Genomic DNA, 25391 nt, shown 5'->3' with positions numbered 1-25391 from the left:
TACGCGGGCCTCTCACTGTTGTGGCCTCTTCCGTTGCGGAGCACAGGCTCCAGACGCGCAGGCCCAGCGGCCATGGCTCACGGGCCCAGCTGCTCCACGGCATGTGGGATCTTCCCAGACCGGGGCACGAACCCGTGTCCCCTGCATCGGCAGGCGGACTCCCAACCACTGCGCCACCAGGGAAGCCCTCATCGTCTCATTTCAAAGGTACATACATCAACATGACTTATCACTGTTGATATGAGGACATTAATCACCTCCAGAGAGGGGAGAGGGGATGGAGGTTGAATAAATCACCAGTGGCCAATGATTTAATCAACCATGCCTAAGTAATAAGGCCTCCATAAAAATCCAAAAAGGATTGAGAGAGGTTGAGAGAAATCCAAAAAGGTTGAGAGAGCTTTGGGGTTGGTGAATGTGTCTCTCCTGCAGAGTTGGGTCAATCTCCCCTCTGCCCTCCCCCATTACTTGTCTCCTCAGGCTCCCTTTCATGCAGGGCCCCAAAGGAGGATCTTGGCATGTCTTGCGAGAGGCCAGAGACTTTAGCAATGCAGAGAATTCTGGAGGCTGAAAGGCAGAGGAAAGGTCTTTTAGTTTTCAGAATCCCAGATTTACCCTGTCTGGCTGTGCAACCTTGGGCAATCATGCCAGCAGTCTGAGACTCAGTTGCCCTGGGTGTTAAATGGCTCCTTCTGCACGGCCCGTCTTGGAGGGAAATGATTCAAGAGGGAGGCAGTAGGTAGTAGCAATTCCCCAGGCGAGACAAGCAGGCTCAGCCCGCGGAGCTGGGACAAAGGCAAGTCCAAGGGTGGGTCAAAAGGGGGCCTGGGTCATTTTCTACTCGGGGCTTCAGTGAGGATGGCCCGCAGCAGCATGGGCGACTCAGCCGGGGCCGCACACCTGGCAGCTGGGGGACACTCACCCAGTCGGGCGGACATACCCTGCACCAGGGAGGGGTGGAGGCGGGCGCGGGAAGGGGCGGGCCCTCGCTGGGCTGGGCGGAGCTGCAGCCGCGGTCGGGAGGGCAGGTAGGCCTGGGCGCGCGATGGGGCGCGGGAGTCCATCCGGCGCGCGGCGCGCGGCGCGCGGCCAGTGGACGCGCACGGCTGGCGGAACGCAGGCAGCGCCGAGGGCAGCCAGGCGAACGCTGGGGCTTCGGCGGCGCCTGTCGGAGGCGGGGCAGGAAGGCCGGTGCAGCGCCTGAGCCTCGCCGGGCGTGGGGAGGGGGCTCGGCCCGCAGTCCCCGCTGGGGGTGACCCCCCCACCCCAGGCCTCTTCAGAGGACACGTGTCAGTACGTTGTCGTCTCACCCCATGTCATAGCCCCTCCCCCAGGCCTGGGATCCCCCGTCCGTCAGGCTCCATTATCCCCAGGCCCAACCCCCCTGTGACCCGCGCGCGGTCCCGGCCGGATCCCTCTCCTCCCTGGCCCGTCTCCCTGGGCGGCGAGCGGCCCGGCCCCCGCAGAAGACACTTGTCACCACGTTCTCACCCCTGTCATCTCACCCCTCTGCGTAACTCACCCCAGGCCTAGGGACTCCGGCCCACTGTCCCCGGACCCAGCCCCTCGGCTGACCGCAGGCTCGGCCCTGGCCCCCGCCCGGCGCGTCTCTCCCGGCAACGCGCCGCGACCCGGGATGCAGCCCGCAAGCTGGGCGACCGTCAGGGAGGCGGCGGGCCGTGACGTGCTGGCTGCCGACCTCCGCTGCAGCTTCTTCGCCTCGGCCCTGCAGAGCTACAAGCGCGACTCTGTACTGCGGCCCTTCCCCGCATCCTATGCCCGCCACGACTGCAAGGACTTTGAGGCCCTGGTGAGTGTACTTTTCCCCTGTGCTGTCCACTGCTTCTCAGGGCACGTTGTCTGTGGAACTCCTGTTAGTGATGGTGCCAGCCCCCGGACTTAACATTCCTAGCCTGGCCTTGGGGAAGGTTTGTTTCCAGGAGCTAAGAACACTCCCGACAACCTTCACGCTCCCAAGTGACTCCCAGGGGTGAAGTGAGGAATTCAACAGTTGCATAGGCCTCCACAACATTTCCTAGTGTGGCTTAGGGTGTTGATCTGAATCAGCTGGTTCTGCTAAATAGGAAGTTATCTATCCCTTTGCAAATAATGAGACGCCATAAGTCACCAAAGCCACCCGGACCTCATCTTCAGATGAGGTAATATATGGCCAGTACTTTTATAAGTTATAACATATGTACAGTACACATGTGAGCTGTTATTTCTGTGATGATTCAGGAGGCACTTAATTTCTTGCAGAGCTTACCTGAGGGTCAGCATTCCAGATATTAGTTATCTTTGTAATCCAAAGGTTTGAAATTACCTAGAAAAATATAACTTGCCAAAATTGATTCTGTAAGAAATACAAAGTCAAAAGCTTATAATCATTAAAGACATTGAATTAGTAGTCAAAGATTTTTCCCTCAGAGAAAACTCCAGGCCTACCCAGTTTCATTGGTGAGTCCTACCAATCACTGAGGGAATAAGTAAATCCAGTTTTACACAATTCTTCCAGCGTATTGAAAAATAGGGTACTGTAATCTTGACACTAAATCTAATAAGAATGATACAAGAAAAGAAAATTATAGGCCAATGTCACTCAAGAGTATAAATATAGAAATCCTCTATAAAATATTAGGATCCTGAAACTAGCAATATATAAGAAGAATAATTCCTTATTAATAGGTTGGGTTTATCCCAGGAATACAAAATTAGTTCAACATTAGAAAATCTCTTAATGTTATGAACCACATTAACAGAATGTTGATCATGTTTAGAATCAACAGATGTTTAAAATTATCTCCGATGAGGTGTTCAGTATTGGGTGACCCTCTTTGCTATCGCTCCCAGGTAGTCAAGGGACAAAGGCCCAGCCTCCTGTCCCCTACCTGGGTCCATTGCAGCTTAGGCTGGGGATGTGTTGAGGGCACCTCAGGTCTTGACCACAGTGCACAGGGGTTTCGGGTACAGGGAGTGGGAGTTTGGAGAAAGAGGCAAGCAGATTGACTTCCCCCATGGTTTGTTCTGCAAATTCAGATATTTAATTTTGTGAGTTTGTGATATCAGAGTGTTGGGGATGAAACTTTCTTCAGTTTTGTCAGTGGATATTTATGGAGGTCCTATTGTGGGCCAGGTGCTGAGAATACAGAATTAAAGACTCAAGGAGAGGTTAACAGCCTGCTCAGCTATACTATGGGGTAAGTCCTATATATACAACATGGAAGCCCAGAGCAGGACTCCAGGCCTTGGCAGTAGGCTGGAATCAGGGAGCACTAACCAGGGGCGGTTATGATGCCCTGCTGAGTCCCCAGGGACATGGAGGATTTCGAGGAGCAGAGAGGAGGAAAGGGGTATTCCAGGAGGAGTAGCAGGATGGGCAGAAAGCCAGGACCTCACCAGGAAGGATAAGTCTGTACTTTAGTGTGGCTTTCATGGGGAACAGAAAGAGATGAGGCCAACTGGAGCAAGCAGGACTGGGCATGTCCTGCCCAGATGTGTAGACTTTATCTTTGGGCTGGGAGGTCATTGGTGACATCCAGGATGCATTTCTGAAAGACCCTTGTGGCAGGGTGACAGAGAGATCTGTTCAGGAGGAGTAGAGAGAGGAGGAGAGATTGGGGGTCAGAGGGACCAAACTCACCAGAGATGATGCCTCACAATGCACTTTATTAATTTTTGCCAAGAAACATCCAAATGGATTAGAATGCTCAGTGTGTTCTCTTTCTGCTGGAACAGAATCGGGTTACTTTGATGACTATGGGATAAATACAAAGGGATCTTTGGAATTGCTTTGATTTATTCATGCCTTTTAAAAATTTCGTTTTAATTACACAAGTAATGTTTGATTATATTCTTGTTATAAAAAAAGCAAGTGATGGGCTTCCCTGGTGGCGCAGTGGTTGAGAGTCCGCCTGCCAATGCAGGGGATGTGGGTTCGTGCCCCAGTCCGGGAAGATCCCACATGCCGTGGAGCGGCTGGGCCCGTGAGCCATGGCCGCTGAGCCTGCACGTCCGGAGCCTGTGCTCCGCAGCGGGAGAGGCCACAACAGTGAGAGGCCCACGTACCGCAAAAAAAAAAAAAAGCAAGTGATAAAGTATAAGCTCCCCTGATAGAGCTCACCCTGTCCCATATCCCTCCCCATAGGTATCAGTGCTCTTGGTTTGAGGCATACGCTTCATCCCATACCTGTAATCCCTTTGGAGACCATTGGCAATATGGGTAGCCCCAAATAGCCACCTCCTCGGTAGAGACAGACTGTCCTGCACATGGGGCTCCCTTTGGGGAGAGTTTTAGACAATGCACTCTTTCTCTTGGGGGCCACTGGAGAAACACGGACAGATTCTTACCATCCCACCCTGTTGCTGTAATCCTTATTGGGCACTGGTGTTAGGGAAATTAGCCCAGGCCATGCAGATTCTTGGCTTTCTGTTAGGCATGGCTTTCAGGAGCTCTTTCTGAGGAGAGGCCCCCCACCAGGCAGGACCCGGCGCGACCTCTGGGGGCATGCACATTCTTAGATAAACACGCTTTAGGTTTCGTTTTGCCACATGTTACATAAGTTAAAGAAAAGCTGCCCAGAACTTAGCATCTAACCTGTGTCTCTCTGACTCAAAGGTTAACTTTTAAAAAAAATAAATTTATTTATTATTTATTTATGGCTGCGTTGGGTCTTCATTGCTGCGCGCGGGCTTTATTTTTATTTGCGGCGAGTGGTGGCTACTCTTTGTTGCAGTGCACGGGCTTTGCATTGCGGTGGCTTCTCTTGTTGCAGAGCACAGGCTCTAGGTGTGCAGGCTTCAGTAGTTGTGGCACATGGGCTTAATAGTTGTGGCTCACAGGCTCTAGAGTGCAGGCTCAGTAGTTGTGGCGCGCGGGCTTAGTTGCTCTGCGGCATGTGGGATCTTCCTCGACCAGGGCTGGAACCCGTTTCCCCTGCATTGGCAGTATTCTTAACCACTGTGCCACCAGGGAAGTCCCTCTCAAATTACCTTTTTAGTTCTGTTCTCAGGAGGACTACGTGTAACTTGTTTAACCTTCCTAACAACTCAGCGATGTAGGTTCTATTATCATCTCTGTCACCATCAGGTAATCAGTATATGTGCTGGTGGCAGACATCCTCCAGCTCCAGGTGATGCCGGTGTGTAGTCAGGGTAGAGAACCACCCCACCCCTTTAAAGGGTTCCCCTGATGACTCTTTTTTTTTTTTTTTTAAGAAGATGTTGGAGGTAGGAGTTTAGTAATTTATTTATTTATTTTTGCTGTGTTAGGTCTTCGTTTCTGTGCGAGGGCTTTCTCTAGTTGTGGCAAGCGGGGGCCACTCTTCATCGCTGTGCGCGGGCCTCTTACTATCGCGACCTCTCTTGTTGCAGAGCACAGGCTCCAGACGCGCAGGCTCAGTAGTTGTGGTGCACGGGCCTAGTTGCTCCACGGCATGTGGGATCCTCCCAGACCAGGGCTTGAACCCGTGTCCCCTGCATTAGCAGGCATATTCTCAACCACTGCGCCACCAGGGAAGCCCCCTGATGACTCTTTTACGAAGCGGACTCTTGTAGACTTTCACCCCCAATCTGTTTTAGTAAATCTGGCTTTTCATACCTTAGGTTTATGCAAAGCAAGGTGTACCTGTATGTAACTGTGCAGTCCATCTTTCCCACCTTCATCTCAGCGGCCCACCACCTCCACCTATCCTGCCCACCCCACTTCCAGGTGTCACTCTGTTTGTCAGGTCCCTGAGGCTGGTGACCTTGGTTATACCTTTGGTTCATTTCCTTCCAGCACCTCCACCCACAACTAGTAACTATGGCCTTTGGCATCTTCCTAGACAAGGATTTTTTTCAGATGTTCTTTCCTGCTGCCAGCCCTTCTAGGACAACATTGCTTAACACCTAAACCTGAGTATCCCCACCTTTTCCTGGTGGTAAGCATCACTTGTGGCAACTTCTGTAAACATAGATTCTTGGGCCGCCTCCCCAGGAGATTGTGATCTGCACGGTCGCAGAGTGTTCACTGGGCCATCCTGCTGCCTCCTGACTCAAAGCGAGGAGATTGAATTGTCTCCTTCTAAGGTCACTGGTCCTCTCTCTCCTCTGCTCACCCACTGCTGGTTCCCTGCCCTTGGCTTCTCAGTCACCCAGACCACCTCTTTCCTGAGACTTCCTTTCTCAAACCCCTGTGATTGCCTAGCACTGCCCAACATTCAGGACTGGCCCAGCCTCCCTCAGCCACTTCTCCAACTGAATCCTTCCTTATTCCTCAGAGCAGAGGCTGCAAAAATGTGGCCTGTGGGATGACAGATTTTGTTTGTCCTCTGGTCTTTTAGAAATTCGGAAATTAAAAAAAAAAAAGTGTGTGTGTGGGGGGAATTCCCTGGTGGTCCAGCGGTTAGGACTGCACCCTTCCTCTGCAGGGGACATGGGTTCCATCCCTGGTCCATCAGGGAACTAAGATCCTGCAAGCTTTCAGGTGTGGCCAAAAAAAAAAAAAAAAAAATGCAGCTTACTGATTTCTTTTAAAAAGAAAAAAAAATCTGAGGCTCCATAGCCTGGGTAGAGGTCGCCCTTGGGCAGAAAGCAGCTGGAGCTGGGGGGTTGGTGGCTGGACCCTTTGCTAGGCCAGGGGTCTCCAGTTCAACCCAGTCCTTACTACTGTTTCCTGGATAACCCCTTACTCGTTTTCATCACCTCTCTGGCCCTAGGGACATTTGAGCCCTGGACCACCTTTTGGGACAGGCACTGTTTCCTTCTCTGCCTCCTCGCCATGTTCTTTCCCACTGGGAATGCTCTTTCTCAAATTCCTCCCCCTCACTCCAGGCCCCACTCCCATCCTACTTGCTCTGAAAACCTTTCCCTTTGCCTGCCCCCCAGCCCCCAGAAACGCCTGCCTTCCTCCTGCACACTTTCTCCTCAAGCCAGTTGTTGATAAATGCCTTCCACTGTCACCAACTGTAGTTCATAACTCTTGTCTAGATGGAGGGTTTTCTGTCTCCTGACCTTGCCCCATACTACTCATGACATACATCTTTCTCCCTACGTTTGACAGGGCTTAAGCATACCCAGTAGCAGTCTTGGTTGTGTTATTCAGGAAACATACCTAAAGCTTCCCAAGTAGCCTCTTAAAGTCCTACTTGGATTGGCTCTTTTGGGCTAAAATATTCAGTCAATTACTAAATTTCTCCATTGATTTGGTAGGAGAGCATCACAGAGAATGGACTCTGGAGTCAGGCCACCTGGCTTCATGTCTCTGCCTTGCCAATGAATAGCTGTGTGACCCTAGGCAAAGTACTTAACCTTTCTAAGCCTTAGTTTCCTCACTTGTATGTATGTATGTATTTATGTTTTAAAATTTAAAAAAATTCTTCTATTGAGGTTTAGTTGATTTACAGTATTATATAGGTTTCAGGTGTATAACAGTGATTCACAATTTTTAAAGGTTATACTCCATTTATAATTGTTATAAAATATTGGCTATATTCCCTGCACTGTACAACATATCCTTGTAGCTTGTCTAGTTTGTACATAGTAGTTTGTACCTCCTAATCCCGTACCTCTCTCCTGCCCCCGCTTCCTTCTTCCCACTGATAACCACTAGTTCTTTATATCTGTGAGTCTGTTGCTGTTTTGTTATATTCACTAGTTTTATTTTTTAGATTCCACATATAAGTGATATCATTTGTCTTTCTCTGTTGGACTTATTTCACTTAGCATAATACCCTCCAAGTCCATCCATGTTGTTGCAAATGGCAAATTTTCATTCTTTTTTATGGCTGAGTAGTATTCCATAGTGTGCGTGTGTGCATGTGTGTGTGTGTGTATACACACACACACACAAACACATATCTTCTTTATCTATTCATCTGCTGATGGACACTTAGGTAGCTTCCATATCTTGGCTATTGTAAATAATGCTGCTATGAACGTTGGGGCGCATGTGTCTTCTCAAATTAGTGTTTTCCTTTTCTTCAGATACATACCTAGGAGTGGTAGGTGGGTAGGTAGGTAGATAGCCCTTCTGACACGTGTGAGGTGATACCTCATTGTGGTTTTGATTTGCATGTCTCTGATGATCATCTATAAGCTAGGCTGTTGTGAGGATAAAATGAGACGAGACATGCACAGCATTTAGCCCAGTGCCTGGCACATGATAAGGCCTCAACAAATCGTAGCTATTACTATCTCATTCTGAACTTCATGTCAGGTTGCAGGCTGGCCTCTGGGACTCCAGGATACGTAAGATGTGGTTGGCCCTCAGGAAGCGTTTGTCTTAAGCAGATTTGAGATGGTCCCAGAGAGTCAAGGACCAACCTGGGATTCTGCACTGAGCACAAGGGGAGCACAGAGGTCATGGGGGTCAGGGACAGTGCAGGTGACCTTAGCCTGGCTTTGAAGACTGAATGTCATGCTGGGCAGCTGCAGAAGCACAGGGGAGGAGAGACATAGGGCAGCTGAGGAACAACATGGGGGGAGCAGGTGGGAAGCCGGTGGCAGGAGGTTCTCTTAGGCAGAGGCCAGCCCAGATTCTGAAGGGCCTTGTTAAGGGGAGGGTTGCTAGATTTAGCAGATTAAAAAATATAGACCGAAATACAAACTTGAACTTCAGAGAACCAACAAATAATTTTTTTAGCACAGGTATGCCCCAAATATTGCATGGGTTATATTATATTTAAAAAAATATTGTTGTTTATCTGAAATTCAAATTTAACTGAGCAGGCTGTATGTTATCTGGCTGCCTGGGAGGAGGGCTCGCACAGTTAACCTCCCTCATTGCCATCCACGTCCCTGACTACACGCTGGTTGCCAGATAAAATACAGTCTAGGGCTTCCCTGGTGGCGCAGTGGTTGAGAGTCCGCCTGCCGATGCAGGGGACACGGGTTCGTGCCCCTATTCCGGAAGATCCCACATGCCGCGGAGCGGCTGGGCCCGCGAGCCATGGCCGCGGAGCCTGTGTGTCCGGAGCCTGTGCTCCGCAACGGGAGAGGCCACAGCAGTGAGAGGCCCGCGTACAGAAAAAAAAAAAAAAAAAAAAATACAGTCTCTACCTGGTCCTCAGAAAGCCCTGCTCAAATACAGACAGGTTTGGTCACAAGAGGAAGAATCCTGTGAACTTTTTGTAGCAGATTGATTTTTCAGAGTCGCTTGAAAAGTGAAACAGGACATCAGGGAGGTCAGCTGAGGGGTTAAGAGTGGGGACAACGAGGGCAGCCCTGCAGGACACACAGGCAGCAGTGGGCAGGCAGCAGTGTGTCTGAGGGCCTGAGCCCTGGAAGAGGCCTGGGCCCAGCTCAGAGTTGGGAGAGTTCTCTCCTACTTCCACAGACTGAACCCCTGAAAGGGGCCTGGGTTAACTGACGGTCCTTTTGTGAGGCCCCCTGTGCTTTGATCTGGACTGTTGGCAAAGGCTGCAGCTCACAGGTGGGATTTGAGAGCAGTGATGGGAATGGTAATCCCAGTGGTAATCCCAATGGGAGAGAAGACTGCTCTGGCTCTGGCATAACAGGTGTGGACCAGGAGTAGAAAAGAGGGACAGGGGAGGCCGAGGTGTGCCTGAGGGTATGTCATTCGGAATGCATCTTCAGGTACCCTCAGTGGCTCCATGTTGCCTACAGAATAAAGGCCAGAGTCCCCAAGGGGGATACAAGGCCCTTCACTGGCTGATCTCAAGTCACCTCACTCCGGTTCCTCCTGGCAACCCCCCCCCCCCCCCCCGCATACTCTAGGCTCCAGGCACACCGAACTGTTTGCAGTTAATGATGACAACAATCATGGCAGTCCCACTAACTTAATACCTTCCTGTTGCTCTAAGCACTGCACTAGTTTAACTTGGTTAACCTTCACTGGCATCCTGGGAAGTGGCTCATATTGTCCCAATTATATGTTTGAGAAAACTGAGACACCGGAGGTTAACTCACCCAAGTCACACAGCTAGTAAGGGGTGTAAGAGCCCAGGTTTGGACCTGGGCCGCCCAGGAGGAGAGCTCGCACAGTTAACCTCCCTCATTGCCACCCACATCCCTGACTACATGCTGCACTTCCATGCTTCTGTGCCTTTGCCTGTCCAACCCGATCACACAGCACCTCCCCTTTGAAGACTTTCCTGACCACCCCCTTTTCTCAAAGCGCCTACCCAACAGGCGTCCTGCCTGGTCCCTTTTGTAGTTTGTATCCGTCTTTGTTATGACAGTGAATAGTTTTAAGTCATAATTATTTACCTTTCTACCTCCCTGCTGTGTAGCATCAACACTTATGGAGCATCTACACATCTATGTTTTTATTTATTTATTTATTTATAACATCTTTATTGGAGTATAACTGCTTTACAGTGGTGTGTTAGTTTCTGTTTTATAACAAAGTGAATCAGGTATACATATACATATATCCCCATATCTCCTCCCTCTTGCGTCTCCCTCCCACCCTCCCTACCCCACCCCTCTAGGTGGTCACAAAACACCGAGCTGATCTCCCTGTGCTATGCGGCTGCTTCCCACTAGCTATCTATTTTACATTTGATAGTGTATATATGTCCATGCCACTCTCTCACTTCGTCCCAGCTTACCCTTCCCCCTTCCCTTATCCTCAAGTCCATTCTCTATGTCCGCGTCTTTATTCATGTACTACCCCTAGGTTCTTCACAATCATTTTTTTTTTTTTTAGATTCCATATATATGTGTTAGCATACGGTATTTGTTCTTCTCTTTCTGACTTACTTCACTCTGTATGACAGACTCTAGGTCCATCCACCTCACTACAAATAACTCAATTTCATTTCTTTTTATGGCTGAGTAATATTCCATTGTATATATGTGCCACATCTTCTGTATCCATTCATCTGTTGATGGACACCTAGGTTGCTTCCATGTCCTGGCTATTGTAAATAGAGCTGCAAGGAACATTGTGGTACATGACTCTTCTTGAATTATGGTTTTCTCAGGGTATCTGCCCAGTAGTGGGATTGCTGGGTCATATGGTAGTTCTATTTTTAGTTTTTTAAGGAACCTCCATACTGTTCTCCATAGTCGCTGTATCAATTTACATTCCCACCAACAGTGCAAGAGTGTTCCCTTTTCTCCACACCCTCTCCAGCATTTATTGTTTGTAGATTTTTTGATGATGGCCATTCTGACTGGTGTGAGGTGATACCTCATTGTGGTTTTGATTTGCATTTCTCTAATAATTAGTGATGTTGAGCATTCTTTCATGTGTTTGTTGGCTGTCTGTATATCTTCTTTGGAGAAATGTCTATTTTGTTCTTCTGCCCATTTTTCACATCCATGTTTTTAAATTGGATCCTCACGGATGGCCTGCAAGGCATGTAGAGAGAGTTTTTTCAGAAGCCTGAGGCTATTGATTGAATCTTTATAAATAGAGACAGGAATAAAGCAGCCCTGAAAGGTTTCTGATTTTCAACTACAGGGTTAAGAAATAAACCCCCCAAGGTTGGCAACAGTGAACTATCTAGAAACAGGGGGAAAAGCTACTGGTATTCATGAAGTACCAACTACATCCCTAGGAAAGGTATGTGTTGTCCAGGGAGAAATACAGAAAAGAACAGAAATGGACATACACTGTATAGACCAGACCCTGAGATTCTGTTACCTTCTTTAATCTTTCTGACAATCCACATGGAGATAGTGGGGTTCCCGTGTTAGAGAGATCGAGGCTCAGCCAGGTCTAGTGCTTTGCCTAAGGAGCAGGGATTCAATCTGAGATCTGTCTGCTCTTTCTTCTACATCCAGGAAACAGGAGAACTAGAAAAACATAAGACAGTCCTCGGTCTCCGCGAGTCCTGGCCATTCTGGGAAGAGAGTATTGGGGCTGAGTGCTTTAGGGTTTTGGAGGAGAGGGGGTGCCTGGGTTGGTAGAGGTGGGGAAGGGGCGCTCCAGGGAACTGAGTGAGCAAAGCTTGGAGGAGGTGTGTTCACAGATGGCACCAGTCTGCAGTGGTGTTTTAAATGCCATGCTGGAGAGATCTGGCTTCTAGTCAGTTTTAATTTCTGAGCAAAAGCTACAGATACCTTGTAGCTCTCTGCTAGTCCAGGTCCACAGTCCCTTATCAGAAATCCTGGCACCAAATCTGTTTCGGAATTGATTCTGCCTGATTTTACAAAGGCAGTATTGTCCACCTCAAGACACCTGTCACAGGCCACACCGGGTACCAGCCTAAATCAGAAGGCTCTGGGATGGATCACAGCTCACAGGAGGGCATTCCATTTCTGCAGAAGTCCTTGCTATAGTCCACATAGAGGTCCAGGAGCTAGTCTTACCCCCGAGAGGGACAGTTCAGGTGTAAGGAGATGAGATTCACGTTGGGTGGCTGCAGGAACTGCACTGGTCTAATGAAGCCCCATGTTCCATGGAGGCTGGTCCCTCTCGTAAGAACACCATAGACATAGCTGCCAGTGTCCTCACAAAAAGTCACCACACTCAGGGAGACCCAAAACCATGGATTCCCCACTCAGTTTCCTCCAGTCCAGATGCAGTTACCGTTCTGGGTCATCTTTACCAAAAGCAGCGTTGCCTGGTTCTGTATGTAGTTGCTATATTACCTTTGTCTGGTCTCCAGGGGAACAGGTTAACAGAAGATTAACTCATGCTGAAGGGAAAAGGCTTTGTAACCCTTTACCCACATGTGTATATACCACCTCCAGCGGGGTGCATCCCATAATCAGGTATTAATAGTCCTGCAGCAAAATGCATCTCATCAGTAGTAACACAAAGTGGGATAATTAAGATTAAACGCACCTCACATCAGCTCAGGTTAGGTTTTGTACCAGTTGAGTTACAGATAACCTTCCAGTGTTCAGAACATTTGGAGTTGGGCAGTATTTGGAAAGGGATCGTAGACCTGTAGCATTTCCCTCTGAAGAAATTCCTTGGAACATGAAAGAAGTGCAGGTCGCCTGCCTTACCACTAGAGGGCACCTGGGGTTACTATCATTTTGTCCAGGATCCTTGCTAACGGAGGTTTTCCTCACTTCAGCTTGCAGATGCCACTAAGTTACCCAACCTGAAAGAACTTCTCCAGTCCTCAGGAGACAAAGACACATGGGCCTGGGACCTGGTGAGCTGGATTTTATCCTCAAAGGTCCTGACAATCCACAGTGCAGGAAAGTCAGAGGTGAGACTTTGGTCTATAGGATCACAGATTCCTGGGCCTGGAGGGCTCTGGGACCTCTTTGTGCACCAGCATGACCTGGGAAGCTTATTGAAAATGCAGATTCCTGGACCTTGTGTCCCCAGAAATTCTGATTCTGTGTCTAGAGTGGGGCCCAGGAACTTGTACACTGGCAGTACGAAGCTGTGTTCTCCCTCTTACTAGCTGGTTATTTGAGCACTGGCACTACAAAGCTGTGTTCTCCCTCTTACTAGCGGGACCTTGAGCTGGTTACTGGGTGCATTTCAGTACCTCAGTTTCCTCATCTGTAAAATGGGGATAATAATAGTATACTTCCATCAGGGAACTGGCTGTGAGAATTAAATGAATTTTCTCACTTAGAACAATGCCTAAGGGCACATGCTAGGGGCTCAGTAAAAGTTGGGTATCACAAGCACCCCAGGTACTTCTGACAAGGGTGGACCAAACATTCCAGCTGTCAGGAAGCAAAGAGGCAGAACCTGAAGTGGTGAAAATCCTCAGGCTCTGGGTTCAAATCCCACTCCCATCTGTTATTGAGTCTTCTTTTCCCCGTTTGTAAATTGAGAATATTAATAGTTACCTCAGAAGGGAGCTATAATAGAATGTATCTCACCCGCAGTATAGTCTCTGGCACAGGCCAGATATTCCATAATTTGGCTTCCCTTGCTTGGCTGCGATCTCGTGGGCACGGACTGAGATGACAAGGATCAGGGTGTAGGACAGGCACATCCCTGATCAGGTGTTCTTTCCTGTAAGTGGCAGCAGGAGTTTGTACTATTCCTCACTTAATCAGTTTTAATTTAAGAGCATTCAGTTTTATAAGTTCCTGCTAAAGACAGAAATCCTCCTTAAGTGGCATAGAATTTGGCATCTCGGTTTCTGGTGTCTAGGGACATCCTCCATCCATGTTGGATGGTAAGATAACATAAACAGCCCTGGAGTGGGAGTCAGGAGACCTGTATTCAGATCGGGCTGGGCTGCTAACTCCTAGATGATCTCTGGGTTTCACTTTTGTCATCTGTTAAATTTAGATTTATTCATTCATTTACTCATTCCTCATAAGGGCATCAAGCGCCTACTGGAGTTGGGTGCTATTTGTAAAGTAGATAAGGCAGTTGCTCTTGATTTTTGATTATAGTAGTGGAAGTCCTCAGGCTCTGGGTTCAAATCCCAATCCCATCTGCGAAGTTCCATTAAAATATGGAGTGTTGGGACCCAGGATTATCAACTTTTTGTTGTGCCCAAATAAGGATATTGTCTACCATGTATCATTTTATAAAGGGATATTTTAATACAAAAAAAAAAAGATGGTCCTGACCTCAGAATAAAGGACAGTTCTTCCAAAGAAGGGATCATGGCAACCTTACATCAATGTAAATATATCTGTTAAATTGCCCTTATTTTTGTCATGTAATCACAACCCAGAGAAAACTTTAACACAGACTGGCTTTGGTCTGTGACGTACTGTTTGGAAATCTTGGAAATGGTGTGGTCTCTGCCCTGAAGAGGATTATTACCCTTTAGGAAGGAACTTACCCTTCTGTATCAGTTAACTTTCGTTGCATAACAAACCATCCCCCAAATCTACTGGCTTAAAACAACACTGATTGCTTCTCGTGATTCTGTGGGTTGGCTGGGTGGTTCTTATTAGTGGGGCCGGCTTGCCTGGGGCTGATCCAGGGTAGCCTCACTTGTGTGTGGGGCTTCAGCGGGATGGCTGCTGTGGTTGGGGCCTTCCTCTACGACGCTGTCATCCTGTAGAAGGTTAGCAGGGCTTGTGAAGGGTTCCTAGCAGCAGACAAGGAAGGGCAAGCTCTTTTCAAGTCTCTGTTTGCCATATGTTTACCAAGGGAAGTCACATGGCCAAGCCCAGATTTAAGGGGTGGAGAAATAGATTCCATCTCCTGATGAAATCTTGGTGGAATTCCACCTGCAAAGTTGCATTGCAGAGGGGTGGATGGACAGGGATGGGAGGAAAAAATTTTTTGGCCATTTTTGTAATTTTTCATAACACCTTTCTACCTCCTAAGATTATTGTCAAGATGGAATGCAGGAAATAGATGTGAAAGTGTAATGAAAATTAGAAGTGAGCTTTAGTTGGAAGGAGCAATTCATGCTTCTCAGTTAGCCTACTGTAGGGAAAAATACTGTTAGAGGAACGCAGCCTTGAGCCATAAGCCCTGAACTTGTTTATCAACTGATGTTTTTATTCCTGTGAAGCCAGTTCTTCTCATGAGCAGAGCCCATAGGCGTTAAGCCCAAGGCTTTAGGAGGCCATTTTGGCAGCACATTTAACCAACTTCCCAAATAAAACTTCAACTTCTTGCATGTTTTCAAGTTTGAAAAGATCCAAAAGCTGACTGGTGCCCCTCACACGCCTGTCCCCGTGCCGGACTTCCTGTTTGAAATTGAGTACTCCGACCCAGCCAACGCCAAATTTTATGAGACCAAAGGAGAACGAGACCTAATCTACGCCTTCCATGGGAGCCGCCTAGAAAACTTCCATTCCATCATCCACAATGGCCTGCACTGCCACCTGAACAAGGTGGGGCCCAAGGCTGCTGACATGGGGGGGCTGTGTGTCAGGGCTGGTAGGGGTGAGGGTGGGTAGGCTCACTAAGGCCTTGCCACTCAAAGTGTGGTCTGCAGACCAGCAGCAGCAGCATCGCTCGGGAGCCTGTGAAAAGGCAGAAGCCTGGGCCCACCTGACCTTCTGAGTCAGAACCTGCATTTTAACAAGGTCTCGAGGTGACTCCTATACTGATTAACGTTTGAGAAGCATCGGTTTAAAGATGGTTCCCAGCCTTGGCTGCACATTTAGAATCACTTGGGGAGCTATTAAAAATCCCAGTGCCTGGCCGCATCCCCAACCAATGTGGGGCCCGGGCACCAGTGTGCTTTCAGAGCTCACCAGGTGTTCCCAGTGGGTGGCCAGCCCTCCCTCCTCAGCATGATCCCTGGAGCAGCGGCATCCACATCACCTGGGAGCTTGTTGAACATGTGGAATCTCAGGCCCACCCCAGACTACCTGATCAGAAATCACAATTTAACAAACTCCCAGGTGATTCATATGCATGTTGAAATTTGAGAAGCACTTGCCTAGGGGACCCGCCAACAGAGCCAGCCCTTGGGGAAACAGGAGAGGAGCTCCCTCCTTGAGCACCTTTCCTTCCTTTTTTAGGAGTGTCAACCACCCCTTCTTTGCCAGCACTTATTTTGTCCCTTAGTGAGGCGAAGGAGGAAGAATACAGACAAGAGCCAAAAAGACCATCTTTGCAGCTCTGCCGTCCTGGGGAAGTTTACTTAACCTCTCGGAGCCCTGGTGTCCTCATCTGTAAAATGGGATTCCATTGCCCACGTGCTGGTGCCCTGTTAGGATTGAAACAGTTCATGTATGCAAAGGGCTCTTCCTATACTTAAGTACCAAGGAAGCAGTGGCTGCTTTTAGAGGCTGATGGAGAGTGACTCTGGGATGTCTGGAGGGCTGCAGCCTTTCCCCCAGTCATCCCAGCATCTGCCTTGTCTGGGGGGCTGGCTCTGCGAGCTGTGGGCTCAGTCGTGGCTGATGCAGCCCCGAGGCTGGAGAGACTTTTCCAGCACTGCTGCCGCTGATTAGCACAGTTGGGTTTTGCGAGGATGATGGGCTTGTTTACACTGGCTCTCAGCTTATTATTATGGCCAGGCTACTGGAATCCAGGGGGCCTCTGCTTCACACCAGAGCCCACCTGGAGAAGTTGCCTGCAGATTCCAGTCTTGTAACCAAACCTTCACTTCAGTGCCTGAGGGAGTTTCCTGCTTATAAGCATCTCATCATAGTCCTTTGGTGAAGTGGATGCTCTTCTGGCCTCCTCTGTCTGGGTTTTCAGTGAGGGGCTTGCTTGAGGGAGCCTACCTGCCAGTTGAAGCTCTGAGATTGTTTTTCTCGTAGGGATACCCCAAGTTTCCTGATATTGTGCTCTCCTGCTCATGGTTCTTGAGTCTAAGGAATGGTGTATACATGGCAGGCATAAGCAGAAATGGATGTGGGGTCAGCTCAGAGGACATCCATGTCCTTGGAGAAGGTCTGTGTTAACTTTTGAGACATGGGGACACTGTAATAAGTCCAAGGAAAGGCTTGTTTCATTTCCCCTAAGCTTCACTTAATCGGCTTAGAGTTGTGGAAGCCTGGTGCCACTGACTGGGATGTTTCTCAGTTAGCAAGTAGAGGACATTCAGTGAGCTGTTTGAGGCCATTCATCATCTTAAGGTACTGACACTGTGGCCCAAGAATAGCATCTGGATTACAGCTCATGTCAAATTCTATCCACTGGTAGCAGTTACCTAGAATGTTGTGCTGAGAAGGATTCTGTGTCAGTATGAATGAGTGCCATGATTGATATTTTTATGTCGGCATCATGGTTGATTATTGATGTCTACCATGGGCAAAGGATGTGTTTGCTCTGCCTGCTGTAGCCTCAGCTTGTAGGTGTTTCACCTGAGATCCTTCTCTTTCACCTGGCATGCTTCCTCGTGGAGGACACCAAATTAGCATCACCACCAGGGACCTGCCTCCTAGAATTTTGGACATTATCTTGGTCAACACCAACACAAAGAGCAAAACTTACCCTGCCCCTCATATAGGCCTGCCTTATTTGGTTACAGTTTCTGGTCTGAGAGGTGCGTTTCTTTTCCAAGTAATGACTCAGATTACTTCCCTTAGTCATTCAGGTGTTACCCCCTCCCTGTACATAAGGGTATGACTTTGCTTCTGCAAGCTTGTCAGTGTAACCATGCTTAACACATTCATGTAGCAGGAATTACTGATATACTACGACATAAGAGCCTGCGATGGCATACCCACCCCTGTCTTGTGCCAGGTGTTCTGTGTGGTGCTTTATGTGCATCATCTCATTGAATCCTTGCCCATGACCTTATGAAGGAGACACTGTTATCACCACTTTGTAGATGTAGAAACTGAGACCCAGAGAGTTTATATAACTTGCTAGCTTGTTAGAGAGAGGCAGGATTCAAACTTGGGTCTGTTTGACTCTTATACCTGTGGTTTTCTTACTCAGCCTTAAGCACTGGAACTACTAGTTTGCCAGGTTAGTTAGCCACATCCACAATCAGTTAAACTGTTGTCAGATAGAAATGTGTTTTGTAATAACCCTATGACGATGTCATAGGATTATTTGATCTTATGCCTTTTGCTGGGAAAAAAAAGAGGCTTGAAGATTGTGTTAACAACTCTGTTGAAGAAAGACCTGTGTCATCTTGCTGTGTCAACTCTGCATTCACCCAGCCCTGTTTCTTTTCTGTTGATCTCTGCCATTTCAGACATCCTTGTTCGGGGAAGGGACCTACCTCACCAGTGACTTGAGCCTGGCTCTCATTTATAGCCCCCATGGCCATGGGTGGCAGCGCAGCCTCCTGGGCCCCATCCTTAGCTGTGTGGCCGTGTGCGAGGTCATTGACCATCCAGACGTCAAGTGCCAAACGAAGAAGAAGGGTGAGTGAGCACTTGGCCCAGACCTGGGCTGCAGGCCTCTGGGTGTCAGGCTTTTGCCTTTGACCCAGCTGTTGGGTGGAGCACCCATTGCATGCCAAGGGATGGGCTGGGTTAACAATGTAGGACAGGGCCTGCCTTCAGGGAATGAGCAGTCTCCTTATGGACTAAACACACAGTGGAAAAGATATCACTGACTACAGGGCAGTGTTTAGGGAGTGCCAGCTGAGGGTGCTGATGAGGTCCACAGCAGCAGCTCAGAGGAAGGGGCAATCATGGTGGGTCCAAGTGCTCAAGGAAAGCTTTGGGGTGGAGAAGATGAAAATGAGTGTGTGAGGCCAGAGCACAGTCTCACTGAAGGTAGAAACTGGATCTGATTCACTCTTGGGCACCTGGGGTCAGCAGGGAGTCTGGTACGTACTTGACATTCAATAAACATTTGCTAAACTGAAGCTAAAGACTTGCATCCACACGCTATTCCTCCAGGCTGCTCTGGTGTGTGCTGGAGCCCCCAGAGGATGTGAGGGGCACCTGAGGCCATGGGGGTGAATCCTGAGCTCTCTAGGGAGTGGATGAATAGTGGGCCACCTCAGTCCACTCTCCTGATATGTGCCTTAGATCTTTGCCCCGTGACCCCTGCTGTTTTGTCCTCAAAGGCAGAAGTCATAGAACTGTCATTCTAGTCTCCAGAGCTGGCCTGTTGGTTCCACTGAGAAAAGGAGAATTGAGAAAACTGTCTGTTCCTGGCCTCTAATGGAAAACAGTTGGAATTCTGAGGAATGGGCCCAGGTCTGACGCCACTCTCCCAAACCAGACAGCATGAATATTCGCTTTTGTAATTCTTAGGAAGTCTGCAAACCGTGACATTAAACATTAGGACAAAACCTTGCAACGTCTGCTGTCACGAAGCTTTGACCTTTGTGGGTTTTTTTGTTGTGTTTTGGTTCTTTTTGGTAAAGCTTTTTCATGTTACTAAAAGGAAACGTTTTGTTTTGTTTTTTTAAACAAGTCTTGGTACAAAAGGTGGAAGATAAGTGTTCTAAGAAGCTCGAATCCAGAACGGTTAATTTAAAATGCTGTTAAAAAGTTTGTTTCAGATCAAGTCTTATTTCTAGTCCCAGATTATTTTTTTGTTATGGCCATCAATCTGCTTCTTCCCTCTGCTTTCCCCACTCAGTTTTTTTTTTCTTTTCCTCTTGTATCCCTTTTAGTTTCCTATTCCTTTTCCTCTTCCCGGTTGTCTGCTTGTCGGACTCTCCTATTTTTAAGTCCTGCTTCACGTACACACACAGCCCATTCCTCTGCCTCCCGGGGCTTCTCCACCCTCAGGACCAGGGTGCTTGACCCGTTTCTTTTCAGTTTGTTTCTGTTATTATTGTATCTTCCCCCTGTAAAGTTGTGCTTTATCTCCTTATTTAGATTCCAAGGAGATAGATCGCAGGAGAGCGAGGATCAAGCACAGTGAAGGGGGAGACATCCCTCCAAAGTACTTTGTGGTCACCAATAACCAGCTCCTGCGAGTGAAGTACCTGCTGGTGTACTCACAGAAGCAGCCCAAGAGGTGAGAAGGATGGTCCCTGTGTGAGGTCCAGGAGAACAGCTAAAGGCTGCATTCATAGTATTGGGTTCTTAGATATCAGCAGCTCCTCTCCCCCAGCCTTACACCTCAGCTAGGTATAAAATATATTAAGCACTCTGCTTTATGTAAGGGGTAAGAAGTGAGGAATACAGGTCAAATAAAATCTGGTCCTGGCCCTAAGGGACTGTACATTCTAGTGTAGAAGAGCTTCGTTAACATAAATAACTTGAGGGACTGAATGAAGCCAAACTGTGAAGCCCCTTCGCCACTTGGGCTCCTGATCACAGTCTGAAACCCACTCATTGGCTTGCGTTGAGAGGCAGGGCGGTGCCAGGATCTGGCTGGGATTATGTGCCGTCCAGCTTGGTCACTTCCCAAGGTGGCTGTCGAACCACCACCTGCTCCTCTCTGGACCTGAGATGCTTCATCTTTATCTTTAAAATGAGAGTGTTGAATCCAACAGCAGATGAGGCCTTCCAGCTCCTAAGAACCTGAGAGTGGTGGATTCCTCATGCCGTCTCAGCATTGTGTTTTCGAGGGTATGGCAGGGCTCTCCAGGGTTGCGGGTCACTTTGAGATTTTGTCACATTGTTGGGGGTCCATGGTAGAGTTTCTCATGGGGATGAGCAGCAGGTGAGCAGGTAAGACAGGAAAAGGGTTATTGTTAATACTCTTGACTCCTACTTGTACACACCAGTGGATTCTATGCTTCAGAATTCAGTATCTAGTAAAATCCTCCCTCCTTAAATCTGGGAAATATGTACAGGGTTCCTAAGTTTGGGGGACATTATCCTTTGGTTTAAAATCATCCGGCTTTTTCAAGTTGAAAATTCCATTCCTTTCCCACTTCTTCCTGGAGTGTCTCTCTAGTACACACTTGGATGGTTTAGATCATCTCCCAGCAGGCAGAAGAGGATTCCCCCTGCTCAGAATAATACCTGTGCATGTCTGAAAGTGAAAAGACTTTTGCTGAATACCCTGCCACCTGCTGTCATCTGATCAGACACCCTTAGTGAGGTCATCCTTCTAGATACCAAAGTCTTGCTTAGGAAAAGACAGGTTATAAAAGGTACAAGAGGAGCTATAAAAGAAAAGATCAGGATGAGCTCATTGCATCGCTGTCTTTGTACATTTAGAAAATGTTCTGGTGAAAGGCGTGTCAGCGCCGGGGCAAATAGCCCCAGATTTTTTTTTTTAAATTAATTAATTTATTATTTATTTGTGGCTGCATCGGGTCTTTGTTGCTGTGCACGGCTTTCTCTAGTTGTGGCGAGCAGGGGCTACTATTCGCTATGGCGCGCGGGCTTCTCATTGAGGTGGCTTCTCTTGTTGCGGAGCTTGGGCTCCAGGCATGTGGGCTTCAGTAGCTGTGGCTCACGGGTTCTAGAGCACAGGCTCAGTAGTTGTGGCCCATGGGCTTAGTTGCTCCGCGGCATGTGGGATCTTCCCAGACTAGGGCTCGAACCCGTGTCCCCTGCATTGGCAGGTGGATTCTTAACCACTGCGCCACCAGGGAAGCCCAGCCCCAGATTTTTTGAGCAAAGGAGCACGCACAAAGCTTCTTTTCATGGCTCACTCAGAGGATGAAATTGATCATTTCATCTTCTTTGAGCCGGAAGTTGTTGCATACACTTTAAAAAAATGTTTTTCTCTTTGTTCCAACATCAACTCTTTTTTCCCCCTGAAGCAGGGCTTCAAGCCAACTCTCCTGGGTTTCCAGCCATTGGTTCACGGTCATGATATCCCTGTATCTGCTGCTGCTGCTCATAGTGAGTGTCCTCAACTCCTCAGCTTTCCAACACTTTTGGAATCGCGTGAAGAGATGATCTTTCTGGGCCTGGTGTGGGGACCACCGCAACCATGTGCCTTACGATAACTTGTTCTGTCCCTCCCGGGCCTCACATCCAGCTAGGTCAAGCCTGGGGGCCAGTTGGGGACCACAGGACAATTTTTATATGCCATAAATGTATCAGTTGCCTTTGATGATGCTCTCAGCCACACTCTAGTCAACAGAGGCTACTGGCCCCTCACTCTTAGGTTTTGGGGGAGATTTCCTGTCTGCGCCTTCCTACATAGTCTTAGGGAGTTGTCTTTTTTGCCAGGAGAAAGTCCTGCTGCATTTAAAAACAAAGTGTCCCGGCTGTCAGTGGGGTGTTTACGATTGCTTCTGGCGGACATTGGCCCTTCTCTCACGCCTTCTGGAAGGCGGAAATGTGTAGTGGGGACTATAAATCACTAGGCGGTTGCCTTGTTTTGACTTGAGATACCCGAGAGGAACAGTCATGTTTCCCATAAAAATCGGTGGGATTGTTTTGAATTCCATCAGCCTTTGTACGTGAGTGCAAAACACTTTCACAGTCTTCTCACATTAACAGACAGCCTTCTGCTACAGCTGTAACCCCTCTGCCCCAACCATGGATGAGAAAGGAAGGAGTCAGAGAACCGATAGAAAACAAAGAGCAAATCAAGTCATCTTTTTCTAAAAATTACAAACTGCTGATTACAGCTGAAATGGAACCAAATGTTTGTTTTCTGATTTTTTTTTTTAAAGTAGCTATTTGACAAATCCGTCTTTGTGAGCTGAGTAAAAGGGGAAATTTCTAAACCTAGAGCACCATTTGGCCAGTGTCTACAGCCTCTTTCCTGGCCGTGTTTTAGAGAGAAGGATTTGAGCTGCAGGCCTGCCTCCTGCTCTCCTTCTCACGAGCCTGCCTTGATTGTGGCCTGTTAGCCACAGGTGCCACACTGCAGGCCTTCTGTGAGCGGCTGGCCTTTGAGATAGAGGCCTGCCTCGGTGTGCCACAGATGTGTGTGGGCTGAGCCTCCCTCACAGGGCCCGCAAGTCTCTGGGACTCAGCCTGGGCTTTAGATGTTCAGGAAAGCCTCAGGGTGCTCAGAGAGCCCTGGTTCCACCTGCTGTATTCTCTGCCCCTCCCTTCCTGCCCCGTGTCAGCTGTCATGGAGCCCTATCTGATTTAGGGGGGAGATTTCTGTAAAGAATGTGGAAATTAACTTTTCTATAATTTGTGAGGTTGTGAAAAAGCCACTATCATGGTTTTTACACTGAATATTGGAGCATTTCAGAAATAATAAAGGTATTTTCCTAATTTCCAAGTTGCCTTTGTGACTGCTTTCAGCCTCAGCACGAGGCTGCTGTGTATTCATTGTTGGGAAAAATTTTATCCTTCCTTGTTTGAGGCGGCCGTTTGCTGGAGAGTATATATCTCCAGGATATCTGTAGGCATTGGATTTATGGTTATTGATTTAGCAAATATGAGCCCCTACTGTGTGCCAGGCACTAGAAATAGGAGCAGAATCAGGTCAAACTGTCCCTGCCCTCACAGAGCTGACAGTCTAGCAAGGTAGGCAGATGGACAAACATTCTCAGGAGTGAAGTTGGCATTATACGGTATCATAAAGGAGTTTTGGAAGCTACTTGGCAAGGAATCTTAACATGGTCTGGGGTCAGGAAATACGGAGGTGACACCCTGGAGCCTACAAGGCACCTTACATGTACTGATTTCTTTAATCCTCACAACAGATAAGAAAGTGAAGGCCCAGAGAGTTGAATAGGTTGCCCAGGGTTACATGGCTAGGAAGTGGCGGAGCTGGGGGTTGAACCTGGCTCAGTGTCAGTCTCATAAGCATCATGCTCTTCAGCCCCACTGGGCTCCCAGGACAGGTGACGTTCAACTGAAACCTGAAAGAGACATTGGTGTCAGGCTAAGAGGTAGAGGAAAAGCCTTTCAGGCAGTGCGAACAGCGCAAAGACCTAAAGCTCTTGCTGGAGAAGCTGAAAGCAGGAGGGTCCTATAGGAAGAGGCTGTGGTGAGAAATGAGGCTGGAAAGGTAGGCAGGGAACAGATCATGAAAGACCTTAAAAGTGGTGGGCTGGGGAGAGCCATTAGATTTTAAGCAAGGAAGTGATATCAGATTTGGTTTGCAGAAAAATCACTCTGGCTGGTGGTTGGAGAATGGATTTAGGATTATTTTGAGGATTAAAAGAACTGAGGGTTACAATAGCTCAGCACAGAGCAAGTAGCTAATTTGTTTCAGCTGCTATTATTATTGTTGTTATTATTTGTTTTTAATGGCCCAGCAGAGGAGATGAGCATGCAAGGGAGACAGAGCAGTGATGCCCAGGGACCCTGGAACAGTAAAGTGTCACAGAAGCGAAAAACGAAGCCTTGGTGAGCACTGTCAAATGCTGCCAAACAATCGAGATTATACCTGAGAAGTTCTGTTGGATTTACTGAGTTGGAGATCATTGGTGAACTTGGCCGGAGCAGTTTCCATAGAGTTCAGCATAGGGGATGTGAACAAAGGCCGACTGCACAGATGTGAAATGTGCACAGTTTCCAGGTGTTCTCAGGCAATATTTATTTAAAACCTAATCCCTTTTTCTGAGTTTTCTGTCCCCTCCCACCCCCCTCCCCCCCAAAAAAGAGGTTGTATAATACCTGATGTGACTGTGGGGCAGGCACTGGGCTTACGATGGGGACATGAGGATGGATGAAGAACGGTCCTGTCCTCCAGGAGCTTCCAAGCCAGTGGGCTCCATGGGACAGATACAGTTTGATATGGGGGAAGGAAATTCCTGGAGCCGAGAGGGTTGGAATGGACAGGAGGGAAGACTAGGACAGGGCCACATTATGACTGTCATGAGCCTTCATAGGCCCCTTCTAAAAAAAAAAAAACTAAAATCTAAAATTACACTGTAGGGGGCTTCCCTGGTGGCACAGTGGTTAAGAATCCGCTGGCCAATGCAGGGGACACGGGTTCGAGCCCTGGTTCGGGAAGATCCCATATGCCGCAGAGCAGCTAAGCCCGTGTGCCACAACCACTGAAGCCTGTGTGCCTAGAGCCCGTGCTCTGCAACAAGAGAAGCCACCGCAATGAGAAGCCCACGCACCACAACGAAGAGTAGCCCCCGCTTGCCGCAACTAGAGAAAGCCTGCACGCAGCAACAAAGACCCAAAAATAAATAAATAAAATACATAAATTAAAATAAATAAAATTATACTGTAGGACTGTGTTGGTATAAAGATGAATGTATTACTCTTATGTACTAAAATGTTTTCTACCACTTAAAAGCTCATTTTCCCCTGCTATTTTTATTTTATTTTATTTTTTAAAATTTTATTTATTTTTGGCTGTGTTGGGTCTTTGTTTTGTGTGTGGGCTTTCTCCAGTTGCA

The 25391-nt window shown here is 48.1% G+C and overlaps 1 protein-coding gene across 7 annotated transcripts; it reads left to right on the top strand.

Moving 5' to 3' along the window:
- Positions 1-1091: 1091 nt before the first annotated feature.
- On the top strand, positions 1092-23308 carry PARP16 (poly(ADP-ribose) polymerase family member 16). 7 transcript variants are annotated; one of them, XM_081227988.1, is made up of 7 exons: positions 1092-1810; positions 12975-13112; positions 15469-15675; positions 18447-18618; positions 20035-20176; positions 21885-21963; positions 22570-23308. In XM_081227988.1, exons 1-7 carry the CDS (start codon positions 1637-1639, stop codon positions 22675-22677), a joined length of 1020 nt encoding a protein of 339 aa, XP_081084114.1. In that variant the 5' UTR covers positions 1092-1636; the 3' UTR covers positions 22678-23308. The 7 variants fall into 7 exon arrangements, with proteins under 7 accessions (XP_081084114.1, XP_081084113.1, XP_081084117.1 ...); XM_081227987.1 differs by having other exon boundaries at positions 21882-21963; XM_081227991.1 differs by lacking the exon at positions 12975-13112 and having other exon boundaries at positions 21882-21963.
- Positions 23309-25391: the final 2083 nt, after the last annotated feature.

This window comes from Mesoplodon bidens, assembly GCF_964165515.1.
Source record: "Mesoplodon bidens genome assembly, chromosome: 3".
Classification (NCBI taxonomy): domain Eukaryota; kingdom Metazoa; phylum Chordata; class Mammalia; order Artiodactyla; family Ziphiidae; genus Mesoplodon; species Mesoplodon bidens.
The sequence above is the reverse complement of the archived record's forward strand: the minus strand, read 5'-3'. Positions and strand labels throughout refer to the sequence as shown.